The sequence below is a fragment of the Macaca fascicularis genome, chromosome 4, assembly GCF_037993035.2.
Source record: "Macaca fascicularis isolate 582-1 chromosome 4, T2T-MFA8v1.1".
NCBI lineage: Eukaryota > Metazoa > Chordata > Mammalia > Primates > Cercopithecidae > Macaca > Macaca fascicularis.
Window position 1 is genome coordinate 133,279,534 of NC_088378.1, and position 14,052 is coordinate 133,293,585.

The window sequence follows — 14,052 nt, forward strand, 5'->3', positions numbered from 1 at the left end:
AAAGTACTTCACATATTAATTGTGAATAACATTTACATAGTCATAATGTAAGCACTGAATATTGATCCAACAAAGTTACAGTACAGTCTAACTTGGGGGGATGGGAAAGGGTACACGTGGAGAGGGAAAGCTAAATCCTCATCTTCTATAGTAGTAGGTTGGTGAATAAAGCCTAAAATTGAAGGTCCAGATATAACACTAGAAGCATGTTAATTATAGATGTGAGATAAATCCTAAAATAATAAATTTAAACAGGTAAAAATTATTGCCTCTGAGGTGGAGAGGAAATGGAGCATGGAGGAATATTTTTCTTAATAAGCCTTATAGGTTGTTGGACTTTTTAAACTACATTTATATATAACTTTATTTTAAAAATGTAAGAGAAGAAAAAGAAATAGTGAAACCAGCTTTGTTTTGGTTTAATGAAGAGGCCAAGCAGCACAGCAGTAGCAGCGACTATTAGTAATATGATAGAATCTTCTTGCATATTAAAAAGAAGTCCTCTCTTACAAAGGACACAGTTTACTTTCTGTTCTTTCCGCTCATTAAGTTTTTCCTTTCCTGAATTTCTGAAACAAGTGTGAGGATTGACATTTTCTTTCTGATCACTGGCTTAGTACTAATGCTCTACCAGCAGAGTCTAGGTCATGAATGGTTGAACTCTCAAGAAGCTTTGGGGAGGGGCAAAAAACAGCCTTGCCAAACTACTCCCCCTCCCAACCTGCTTGCTAATCCACCAGAAATATGGATTGGAGACAGGCTTCAAAATTGAACTTCAACAGTGCATAGGACTCCTAACACATAAAGTGTACATATGGGGAGATGTCTTTTTAAATGATTGGGCAGACTGTTAGGTTTGAATCCCATGTCTGCTCAGCCCCTACTATAAGCAGACTCTGTAGACCACCAAATAGTGCCACTTGGAGCGTCTTGCTATTTTGGTTTCTGTTTTACTTGCATTAAAGTTCTAACACATTGACAGATTTCAGCAGCAAAATCTCTTATACCAGTAGTGCTGAAATTAGTAATCCTTCATGCTATTTGGAAACTGGAGTACAGGCTTCCACAGTGAAAATGGTCATGCACTTCCAGCTTTAACAATCCCTGAGATAGTGTATTATACATATCCATACTAGTTTTGGCACTCAACACAAAAATACTTGTGTGTGTCTCCTCTCTCTCTCTTTCTCTCCTGTTATTGTTTGCATTTCTGTGCTGTGGTGAGCATTTTCCTCAAGTTTTCTGCAGTATTATTTTTATTTACTTTGACTATTCTGATTCTTTTTGGTAGCTTTATGCATAATTTTATTGATGCTCAAATTGCATGCTAAGTAAATCTCTGGATTTTTTTCTTTAATGATTCTTTCACTAAGTAGAGGTTCAGAATTTCCCAAGGGGAAAAGGAGGGTCCTTGAAATTTTCTGTGAACATTGAAGCAGTCTAGGGATAGTAGGTGGGACTTCAATGCATTGGGCTTGTTTTCTGTAAATACATTTCAGTTAGTTCTCTGAGAAGCAATTGCCTGGAACACAGGTTTCTTTACATAGCTTGTAGAAAATACAGAGGTTTCAAGGGCCATATGTTCTGTCGAGCTTTTGAAGATGAACCTATATTATTGTCATATATAATAATACTGTATACATTATATATATTCATTAGATATATTATATATATGAATATATAACACAACTGGTTGTATGAGTGTACAGAGTATGGGTTTTCCATGAAAAGAAATAATGCCTGCAGAGGCTGTTTGTACAATATGCAGAAGTGATTAGCTTTTATTTTAATTCCAATGCTAGTTTCTCAGGAGTCTAGAGTAAGGATTTGTGATTTCCTCACTCCCTATGCTCTCTTTATTACTCTCTTGGTTTTGATGCTTAGTTTTCAATTCTGTTTTTTAAGCCATCTTGGGCAATTCCTGTCTGATTTATCAGGGTATATAATGTTTACATTCTTAGAAGGATTCTTAGATTTTTCTTTGGGGAGAGACGAATTCTTTTTCCTTCTTTTGCTTCTCTTCCTCCTCTATTTAATCCTCTACTGTAAAAGAAAAAAAAGGACAAAAATAAGGACAAACCTTAAACTTTTAAGTTACAATTAATGGCATATGCCCACCCTAGTCTTAGGTTAAAAAAAAGGAGAAACTTTCCTTGCCCTGACACTAAATAGCAGGCATGTTACAGGTCATAGTCACCAAATGAGTTCTTATAGATTCATAGGGAAACGAACAACTTTAATTTTCTCCTTTTTCTCTAGTTCACAATTCCATTAGACTCATTTGTCTCCATTCATGGAAATGCATAGCTTATTGGATAAACTGGAAAAGATAATGCAGACATTTTGAAGATAAAACTAGTGAAATTCTCTCCCCGGCCCCTAGCATCTTGGGCTAGGGGAAAAGTTAATGAAAAAATGCAAATGTTGAACTTTTGGTAAATTAGTTCTGTTTCTTAAAGTATACTTCATGTTGGTTTCAAATGTTTTATTGAGTAATAAAATTGGTTAAAATTATTCCCATGTGGGAATTTGTTCACATTAGCACATAACAGAGACAGAGAAGGGGTTGGTTTGTTCATATTCATTTTTCTCTTTCTCCCTTGCTCCTCTCTTTCTCTATCCCCCTCCCTTTTTCTCCCCGTCTCTCTTCTTCCCCTCTCCCTTATTCATTTTTCATTTTATATACTCTACATCTCATTTTCTCTCTCTATAATCCCTTGAAAATTACAATCTGAAAAAAATGGAAAGAATAAAAAGTAAACTAAACCATGAAATAAGCAAGACATTGCTTGAAATTCAAATCAGTTCCTCTTTCCAGATGCTAAGAAGCCTACTTAATTAGGTTTTTGCCTGTATCCTGCTAAATAGCTGTAATAGGTGTCCTATGTCGACACCTCAGACTCATTTACATTATAGCCATGTTCTTAGACAGAGCTAGTTGTACTTTTCCATTTGACTCTTCTTTTATTCCAGAAGGTAGGAGTTTTATGTCTGTTTATCCTTCTAATTTGGCAACTTTGTCTATAAAGTTCAGTGCTAAATAGATCACCTATCAATCATTGGATAATTATTTGATTTTTTAATTTGTTGTTTATCTCAACTTTAAATGTAAGTTCTGTGAGGGAGAGATTTTATCTGTATTATTCAGTACCATATTCCAGCACCCAACAACAATAGCTACCACATAGTAAGTGCTCAGTTAATATTTGTTGGATGAATCAGTGATCATGAGTTGGGAAGAGTGGGTAGAAAGGTAATTAATTCTCCTTTAGCTATGTTTGTTTTATTTTGGTCTTTGAAGCAAGAGTGGTTCCTGGGAGGACTTTTAATATTCATGTTGCTAAATTCAGTGTTTCAAGATTAAGCTACCATATGTGAATAGGTAATAAACTCTTACGTCCTTCTCTCTACCACTACTACACATGTGGAGCCTGGGATTGAGAAAAATTAAGGAACTTACCCCATTTGTATTAGCTAATGCATTATGAAGCTCTGACTGGAACCTAGGCCTTTCTTTTAATTCAGTTCTATCAAGTCATATAGTTTGATATGTTTTCATCTTGCTTTCCAAACTGTATTATAAATTTGTCCAGATCAAGGCTTATGTCTGATCAAGGCTTCTGGCCGATTCTTCATGGGGCTTAGCATTACTTCCTATGTCTAGTAGACTTTTTTCTTTTTTTCTTTTGAGACAGAGTTTCACTTTGTCACCCAGGCTGGAGTGCAGTGATGTGATCATGGCTCAGTACAGCCTCAACTTCCTGGGCTTAATTGATCCTCCCACCTCAGTCTCCCGAGTAGGTGGAACTACAGGCGTGCACCACCATGCCTGGCTAGTTTTTTAATTTTCAGTAGAAACAGGGTCCCCCTCTGTTGTCCAGGCTGGTCTTGAACTCCTAGGCTCAAGTGATCCTCCCACCTTGGCCTCCTAAAGTGCTAGGATGACAGACATGAGCTACAGCGCCTGGCCCCTAGTAGATGTTTATTAAATCTTTGATAATAGCAAATTTACCCAGTATACCTTGTATGGTATATTTGCAAGCAAAAAAATGTACATGAATTAAATACATTTTAGATCTTATGTCATTTTATATAATTTATGTAAATATTTTAATTATTTTTGATATTAATTCAAAATATAATTTCATACACTGAAGGCACATCAGGCACATCATGGCAAGTTTTAGATTGTGCATATTTGGCGAACAGGAAGAGCCTACTATTCAAAATTCACTTTTCCCCTAAATAAAAAACAACAGTTACAGCCGGGCGTAGTGGCTGATGCCTGTAATCCCAGCACTTTGGGAGGCCAAGGCGGGCAGATCATGAGGTCAGGAGATGGAGACCATCCTGGCTAACATGGTGAAACCCCGTCTCTACTAAAAATCAAAAAATTAGCCGGGCCTGGTGGCGGGCGCCTGTAGTCCCAGCTACTCGGGAGGCTGAGGCAGGAGAATGGCGTGAGCCTGGGAGGCGGAGCTTGCAGCGAGCTGAGATCCGGCCACTGCACTCCGGCCTGGGCGACAGAGCAAGACTCCGTCACAAACAAACAAACAAAAAATTGAATATTTATCTCTAGTATTGGAATGACTTTCTGTATTAGTAATTATTTCTACCCATCTCATCCCTTCCATGTACTTGATTCTATGTAGTATGTGTTTTCTTTCAAATACAGGACTTCCTGTTTTGTTTGCCCTTCGGGTTGAACAGTGGAGGTGCCAGGACATGATTGCTCCCTCTGCAGGGCAAATGGTCAGATAGCATCAGGGCTGCTCTCTGAGACAGTAGCCTCTGCTTAGCCCTGTGTGCAGTGTTTAACCTTTCAATAATCCTTCCTCTCCCAAACAAGCAAATGCTGCTGGGTCCCTTTGCTGAAGTCAGTACAGGAGAATCTATAGCTCCACAGATCAGCCAGAGGGAAGGTTTTCTAAGAGTAACAAATCTTTTTTTGCAACATGCTTTTTCTAGAAGCTTTTTGTCATTCTGGCAGTAAACTTGTTTTCCACTTGCTGCCTTAGCAACAAGACCTGAAGTCACTCCCCCTCCAGTCAGTGGCTTGATTATAAGAGCACTAACATTATACACAGAACTAGAAGAAAATTCCATACTGGGGAAACCCACAGGCATTACCTGCTTCTTGGGTTAGAGAATTATTTATGTATATTCTTAGTATCTCCTTAAAGGAAAAGGTCAAATAGGAATCTTGGAAATGGTGCATCTGAACCTTGGGTGATCTCAAATCTGGAGTGAATGCTGTAGCTTACGTTCTTGTTAGGTGCCTGCCTCTGGCCACAACAAAGAACGGTGTTTCTCCGCAGAGTCCTCTGTGGTTACTGAAGGAAGAGCCAAAATGTTAAGGTTCCCTTCTTTTGTACCAATCTGAGGCTAACTCTCGTTTTCAGGATTCTTTGTTCAATCCGAGAATATAAAGTTCAAATTGAGAATAAATATTTGTTTACCAAAGAATAGAATTCAGATGGATTTTAGCTTTAGTTAATCCCTTGAGAGCTCATTTAAATATTTCTTGCCAAATTCAGTTTTATGTTTTAATAAAACGTGCTCAGTACAGAAGTTAGGTGATCACATAACTAAGGCAAAGGTTAAGGATTAACTGTAACCACAGGTAGGCTTGTGCTCCACTAGAGCTGAAGACTGCAAAATACTAGGGGTTTAAAGTTGGAATGCACAAGTTGCTGTTTTTCTGTATTTTCTTTAGTATGTTAAAGATGTACTATATGTGCCTTAGAAATTAAATCTGGTAGCATCCTCATAAGCAATGATGGAAAGCTAGATTAAGAAAAGGAACTCCTACCTTCCCAGAACAGGCAGAGAATGCCGTGAAATCTCCAAAGCAAAATGTCTTTAGGTCATAATACTATGCCGTCTCTCTGTAAAGAAATGCATTTTTTTCTTAACAAATTCAAATTCCTAACTTCCAGGGCTTACAAAAAAAGAACCACGTCACCGGGTATACTTAGCTGGACCACATGGCCCTGAGCAGTCTCCCTGGATTTCACGTTCTCTGCCAAGAAGGGATCCTGGGTTGGAGGAAGGGAGAAGATACGTTAAACTTTAAACCCAAATATGGGCAAAAGATTGTTCCCTTGCTTCCTCATGCTTAGTTAAGACAGGTCAAGAACATTTTTTTAAAGGCTAGAGGATTAAAGCGAGAAGTGCCGTAGAGCCAGGAAATCTACATTCTGAATGTTGCTTGCATTCTGAATGTCTATGGCCCATAGTCCCCATACTGTGGTGCCCTAAGAGGAAGGACAAGCCCCTTCCTGTGTTCCTGAAGTCTTTGCCTTGGCCTGCCTCTCATAGATGCACCATTTTAACATCTAAAGTCAGTAACACAGTAATCCCCTCTTTATCCTCGGGATAAATTTTAAGACCTTCAGTGGGTGCCTGAAACTATGCATGGTACTGAACCCTATATATACTGTACATTTTCCTATGCATACATACCTATGGTAAAGTTTAATTTATAAATTAAGCACAGTGAGAGTTTAACAGCAATAACTAATGATAAATTAGAACAATTATAACAATATACTGTGAAAAGTTACGGGAATGCAGTCTCTCTCCCTCTTGCTGTCTCCAAATATGATACCGTCCTGCAGGTAACTGAAACTGTAGAAAGCAAAACCACAGGTAAGGGGGGACTAACTACTATACTCTCCAAGACAACCAGCGTTCTCAACGTCCTAACCAAGAAATTCTGCATCCTGTAATCTCCTCTTTGAATTTCTGTTTAATGGTATCCTCCTCTGCCAAGCACTGCATCTGATATTTTAAATACTTGTCTCATTTAAATACCCTGTAAAGTTCATGTTATTGACCTCATTTTATAGAGGAGGAAAGTAAGTTTAAAAAAAAAATTGGGGGGGTCAGGTGCGGTGGCTCACACCTATAATCACAGCACTTTAGAAGGCTGAGGCAGTTGGATTGTTTCAGCCCAGAAGTTTGAGACCGGTGTGGGCAACATCTCTATAAAAAATTAGCTAGGTGTGGTGGTGCATGCCTGTAGTCCCAGCTACTTGGGAGGCTGAGGTGGGAGAATCGCTTAAGCCCAGAAGTCAAGGCTGCAGTGAGGCATGATCGTGCCACTGCACTTCAGTCTGGGCAGCAGAATGAGACCCTGTCTCAAAAATGTATGTATGTGTGTGTGTGTATGTATGTGTGTGTATATATATATTTTTTTCTTTTTTTTTTTCCCCTTTAGTGACACACTTAATTAAGTGATGAAACTGGGCTACAAACCTGATTCTGTTGAACGCTAAAAGCCACATTGTGTCAAAACTCTGTAGTGCCTTTCAGTTTTAGAGTGCTGTCCTTGGAGGTTTCAGTTTTATTTTATTAAAGAAGACAGAATCTCGTTCACCCACAATCTTATATCTCCTAGAAATTTCTGTATTGAAACATTCTGTTCTGAACTATGTTCAGTATCCAGTCTCTGTAAGCTACTTGAAGACAGCTAACATAGGGAAGGGAGGAGAATATTGGAAACAGACTGTTACACTATGGTTCACGTGGACAGCATTCACCCTCATCAGAAATGGCCAATCTGTTGCATATCTGCCTTCCTCTGCACTGTTTAAGTTTTAATTATCTTCCAACTGTCTGAGCTGCTGTTGAGGACCTCAGCAAGAACAAAGGATATTTGTTCTATTTTTCAGCAGTTCTCCTCTCTGCACACTGATGAAGTCACTGGCTGCCAGTGCCCTTATTATCTGGTTAAATCAGAGTCTGACTTGTGCTGAAAAGGCAAAGAAATAAATCTTAAACTTTACCTATATTCAGGATTTCTTGTGACAGAGAAAATGTGATACCTACTTCTCCAGTTTTGGTGTTATGACCCAGAACCAAGTTTTGTTTTGTTTTTCAAAAAAAGCAAAAAGAGAGAGGACTCTCCCATTCCTATCCCTTGGATTTTTCAATAACTTGGGTAGTGATAACTTCTTTTACCTTGGGGTGCTCCACTGTGAGCACCGTTAAGGAAATATGCTGGTGGTCAAGGATGGTACCTGTGCTGTCTCCTCCCCCTTTCAGTCGTTGCTCATGGATCAAGGCACTACTCCTGTGCTGGACAGGGCCTTTTTTGTTGTGGTGGTTTGTTTTGAGACAGAATCTCACTCTGTCACCCAGGCTGGAGCACAGTGGTGCGATCTCAGCTAACTGCAACCTCCGCCTCCTGGTTTCAAGCGATTCTCCTGCCTCAGCCACCCAAGTAGCTGGAATTACAGGCGCATGCCACCACGCCTGGCTAATTTTTGTATTTTTAGTAGAAATGGGGTTTTGCCATGGTGGCCAGACTGGTCTTGAACTCCTGACCTCAAGTGATCCACCCACCCAGACCTCCCAATGGGTTGGGATTACAGGGCCACCACGCCTGGCCCTGAATTCTTAATGTAGAGTTTCAGGCTGCTCCTCCCGTCATTGATGTTGGGCCATTAGTTGAAGCCTTTTGCCATTTCTAGGCTAGATCTTTAGTATGGGGAAAGTCCAGGATGTTTGCAACTTTTTGCTTGAGAAAAAGGAGCTTGGCTTCTTTCTTTTGATGTCACATTTTTTAAAATATGTATTTGAGTAGGGACATTACACCATTTTTGCAAATTATGCTATAATTTTTTTTTTCTAGAGACGTAGAAAGCATTGTAGAAGTAGAATAATTAAACTTGTTGTGAGCATTGCATATAACAGGCTGATCAGAAGGTGTGATATATAATGGTGAACTGCTCATTTGACTTCAGGATTATGCAGCAGAGATAACATTATCTTCATTTACACAGAACTTTTTATCTGGAGGCATCTCTCAATGCGTTTCCCACCATATATATTATTTTGTTTGTTATCACAAATACTATCATAAGGGTATAAAATGTATTCCAGTATAACTTTTTATTCTCAGTTGCTTATAACTGCGGGGCGAGAGAGGGGAGGGTTGCGTATTTTCTTGCATTCCTAATGTTTGCACTGGGTAAAATTTGGGAAATAAGTTGTCTAAACTTGGAAAACCTGATTCCATATATTGTTTTAAAAAGAAAGAACAGGAGGGAAGGAAGGTTATTGAATCCCCTTAGGTTAGCCTGGAATATATTAACCTTAAGAACCGCCATTGGGAAAAGACCCTGTTAGTCACTTCCTGGCTCTTCTGTGCACAGTAGGAGAGCTGTCTCTCCTTTGGTAGAGATTTCAGCTAGAGAGTAGCAAAATGATGTGATCAAATTCCACTAAACCACATTCCCTCTATTCCCTCTGAGGTTGCAGACAGCAGCACTCAGGCTGTCACAGCCATATACAGTTGAAAATGCTATGCTGGTTGAGTTCCTGTGGGTTTAAGGAAATGGACAAAATTAGATTCAGGCCAAGGTGCCAGAATTAATACACTCCTTCCCTTCCAGAAAGCATCAGGGAGATTGTCACTGCCAAAGTGAAGGACAATATAGTCTTTACTACCCAGACCAGTAAGAACTTATGTTGGATGAACCTACCCATCCACCCAAACCCAGTAAAAGCAGTACTTTCTGTCTGCCCTGAGGGTTTGAAGGAACAGATTAGGGCCAAATTCCTGCTTAACCAGTGGGCTCTGGTACATGTAGCAGTTGCCTTAATTCTCAACACAGGAAGAGTGGTGTCTCCCTGCAGTAGGTGTGAGCACACTGGACAGGCAGTTCAGGAGATAGCATTAATATTGGTTATAAAGATGAGTGATCAGCTCATGTCAAGGAGCAGATGGCTAAATGAGGTGCACAGGGAATGCCATGAGAGTCAGGCTTGAAGAATCAGGAGGGAAAATAGCCCATGATATAAAAACCCCAAATATAGTCTCCTTAATGTGAATTTTCTAAATCGGCATTTACATTATACAGTTAACTTGGACTGATGAGAAATGTAAGGAAATTACTGAATTAGTGAATAGCGATTAACTCAGAAGTAAAATTATATCGTCTAAATTGAAGGTTGTTTTACACAGCAGAGGGGTGGAGATTACTAAAACCTTGTCCAGTGTGTCATGTCCTAATTGAAATCTGTTCATTTAATATACCCCATCCTTCAGAGTGCATAGTTCATAATTTGGGAGGCGTTATCAGTTAATCTAGTTACTTTTCCTGGTTCTTCCTTTGAATTCCAGTAAGACGGTGTGTGGCACATCCCTCGTGGAGTCATGTGACACTCAGAAGAGTGAGTTTATCTGTTCATTAACCTGTGAACTGTCAGGTCCCTTTGGAGAGTGAAGAGAGCAAGTTACTCCAAGGTTAATGCTTGTTTGTCGGAGATGAAGTCTCCAGGGAATTTTTTTTTTTTTTTGAGACGGAGTCTTGCTCTGTCACCCAGGCTGGAGTGCAGTGGCCGGATCTCAGCTCACTGCAAGCTCCGCCTCCCGGGTTTACGCCATTCTCCTGCCTCAGCCTCCCGAGTAGCTGGGACTACAGGCGCCCGCCACCTCGCCCGGCTAGTTTTTTGTATTTTTTAGTAGAGACGGGGTTTCACCGTGTTAGCCGGGATCGTCTCTCGATCTCCTGACCTCGTGATCCGCCCGTCTCGGCCTCCCAAAGTGCTGGGATTACAGGCTTGAGCCACCGCGCCCGGCCATCTCTAGGGAATTAAAGAGGATGAACAGGCCAAGATGCTCAAGGGCTGCCCAGTGAAACTCTGCACTGTGTGCAGGTGCCAGATTGATGTGGCCAGGATGGAGGCTGCAGAGCAGGCTGGGCCATCTCTGCAGATCACTTCCTCTGGTCAGGAGACTTCCCAGCAGTCAAGTGGGAGGCTGGCGTCAGTGTATAAGGTTAACTTCCTAACAAAGATTTAGGAGCATTATTAAAATAAAAGAAACTGTGAGGAGTTTTCAGTAGTTTCTGGATTTTTCCTTTTAAAGAAGAAAGCAATATTGATTTCGTGCATTCATCTCCAATGGATGAAATCTTCCACTGAGCTGGAAAGCATCTGATTGTGCACATGTGCTCCCGCACATTCCTAACCACAAGGCAAGAGCAGAAGCTACTTGGTGTTATCTGGTAAAAATGTCTTCAGGTCATGTACCTGACTGACATTCAGGGGTTGAACTGAACAGCACCTGGTTTGGTTTTTTTGGGTAAATCCAATCTAAGTTCTACTTAATTTTCTGCAAAATGACATCTCCCTTATTTTGCTATAATTCTTCTAGGTTCAATCGGAGCTACCCATAAGGAGCAGATACAGGGTCTGAGGTCAAGCTTAGAGTATCCTTTCTTTGGTCTATATCCTGGTGTACTATATGTTTAAGTGACGTGTCTTATTCTGGTATCCTTGGATTGGTTGTGGTGGGAGCTCATTTTCAACAGATTTTCTTTTCTTTTTACCATCAGGTATATTCGAATTGTTGGGACTCACAACACAGTGAACAAGATTTTTCACATTGTGGCTTTTGAATGTATGTTTACAAACAAAACCTTCACTCTTGAGAAGGGGCTGATAGGTAAGTATCACAATTACATTTTTATATATATATTTAGGTATTTTATCTTCGAATACTTTGTTACTCTGTTAAGTTATCTTAATCAGTTCTAAGGACTCTGGTTGATTTAAATGCCTTATTGCTGGGTGACATAGGGAATGGCTTACCTTTTTTAGAAGTATTCAAAATAGCAATTTCAATGAACTTTAAAGAATGAATGTAAATGTTGTACTAGTGCTTAAGAGTTGAAAATATTTTGGTAATTCATTCAGATTTGCTATGTAGCGAATGTTTGTAATGGTTGGGTGAAGCCCCTCACACGAAGGGATTTAATGATAGGTGAGTTTGAAGAGAAGTCTGTATGATATTGGTTGGATGTTCAGACTTTCCATGGCTGTGCAGGTATTTTGGCCTTTGATTTGATAGGAGTGGTATGCTTAGCTGTGGAGGTATCTTCTTTTCATGGATATATAAATTCATATTTGCCCGATGTAGCCTCAAGAAAGTTCAACTCATGAACGTGCCTCCATATAATTTAAATAAGACCAAAGCGACTGAATTGTCACTTCTGAATTGTCATTGCAAAAGTCAAGTGATCGGATGGGAAATACTGCCTGACTGATATTTGGAAAGAGGATTTTAAATTTTGGTGTAATTGTTTGCTTGGTTGTTTTCTGTCTTGTTTTGTTTTTATTTTCAGTAATGGGTAGTCTGGGCATTGTGCACAGTCCATCCCAGGTCTTGACATTCATGAGTAGCTTTGCCCATCCAGACTGCTTATTCTGCTTTTTTCCCCCCATGCCCATAGGTTTTCACTCACCTGCTGCAAAGATCATGCTTAGATCAATTAGCTCCTCGATTCTGTCCCTTTATTGCAGTTTCCTTTGAGAAGAGACTTCGTATGTTCCGGTGTGGGGATAAGATGACCTTGCCTTGTGGTCTAAAATAGAATTCTGTACCTTTACAAAGGGACTCGTGTCACCTCTCCTTCCCAAGTTTTGTTCATGTTGGCACACATGTCCATATTGACCTAAAAGCACGGGAATAACTATAATGAGAAAGATGAGTGTAACTTGCAAATGTTTATTAACTCTTTAAATGGTCATAGCCTAAATTTTCCTAACATCTGCTGAGTCTAAAGCCTAATCCTTTACTTACGGAAATTTGGGAGAATAATATTAATAAAGTAGCAGGAGTGGAAAATTTTCCAGTATAGAGAGTATTGGAGCTCAACTGAAATAGCTGCCTTGGTTTTAATTTTGTTATGAATATACTTTTAACATTAAATATAAATATTAATAATTTGTGTGACTTTTGAGTAATTTGAAAGTTAGCAAGTTTGAAGCATTACCTGATATTATTGTATTTTAATTCTGTAGGCTGTACAGAATTGTGGTGATGGAGGGTTGCTGGGAGGGCATTCTTTTTCACCTGTTGTTCAGGCTCTTCTACAGACTGTAGGCCTCACTGTATATCTGACTGTGTAGTTAGGAGAGCCCTCAGTGAGAAGGATCTTAGAAACCAAGACCTTTCTTATTTACAAGATGTGTAGCACTTGGCTACTTATTTCAGCTCAGTGCACTGCATTTTTGAACATGCTGCATAGAAGGCACCATCTACATCAGTCAGCCCCCTCTTCTTACTGGAGGAAGAACAGTTTTGTGGACACTGTAATCATGAAAGAAACAAACCTGTCTGGCATGAAACTCAGGATTGGTTGTCATGAGGGGTGCTGCTGTTGGTATGCATGTTTTGTCCAAATTGAACTAGTCAGCATCATCAGAAGCCGTAACAGTCTCAGATATGTTGGTGATGAAAGAAAATTACAGAGATACAAAAAGTGTTTTTGGTGCAGGTGCCAGATTGATGTGGCCAGACATCAATTAGACACTCTTCAAGCACTCTTCCATGATGCTCACAAGTTTGACTGCAAAGAGCACTGTAATCATCTGCCTGTTATTGTCCCTCAGCCAAATGGGAGCAGTGGTGCAGGTAGGCAGATATATACACGCGCTTGCCAGAAGATGGTCTGCAGTGGAACCCCCTCTGACCCTCCTTGAACCATCCTCACAGTTCAGAGCTGCTCATCCGCGGCAGTGGTGTGAGTGGTAAGGAAGTTCAGGGGGATTTCATTATCCTCTGACATTGCAGCTCTGCTTACCTTCCAGAGGTGTTTAAAACAGTAATCTCCAGCTTTCCATGTTGATTATCTCAGGTGCATTTTAGCAACACACAGGCCTTGGCCAGTCACCCTACTGGTCCTTGACAGGTCCTCTACGGGGGTACAGGTATGTCAAAATCACCTGGAGTTATTTTTAAATTGCAGATGCTTACTTCTTACACTTTCTTATATCCTGTGAAATATGCAGTCCCCTCCTGAGAATCACTGATATGAACTCCATGATTTCTTGGGGAAAAAAAAGTAAAACTAAGATAATGTCATCGTAAGTAATTAGAGTGTCAAATCCTACTTTTTTTTTTTTTGAGACAGAGTTTCACTCTGTTGCCCAGGCTAGAGTGCAGTGGCACGGTCTTGCCTCGCTGCAACCTCCGCCTCCTGGGTTCAAGCAATTCTCCTGTCTCAGCCTCCCAAGTAGCTGGGACTACAGGTGTGT

The 14,052-nt window shown here is 40.1% G+C and overlaps 1 protein-coding gene across 9 annotated transcripts in view; it reads left to right on the forward strand.

The window, feature by feature from the left end:
* The window catches only part of BTBD9 (BTB domain containing 9), a 506,404-nt gene that overhangs the window by 292,122 nt on the left and 200,230 nt on the right, over nucleotides 1-14,052 (forward strand). For all 9 annotated transcript variants that reach the window (XM_065542923.2, XM_005553116.5, XM_045390224.3 and 6 more), the window contains one exon: nucleotides 11,349-11,458. In XM_065542923.2, the coding sequence (XP_065398995.1) occupies nucleotides 11,349-11,458 (110 nt within the window). The remainder of the gene's footprint in view (nucleotides 1-11,348; nucleotides 11,459-14,052) is intronic.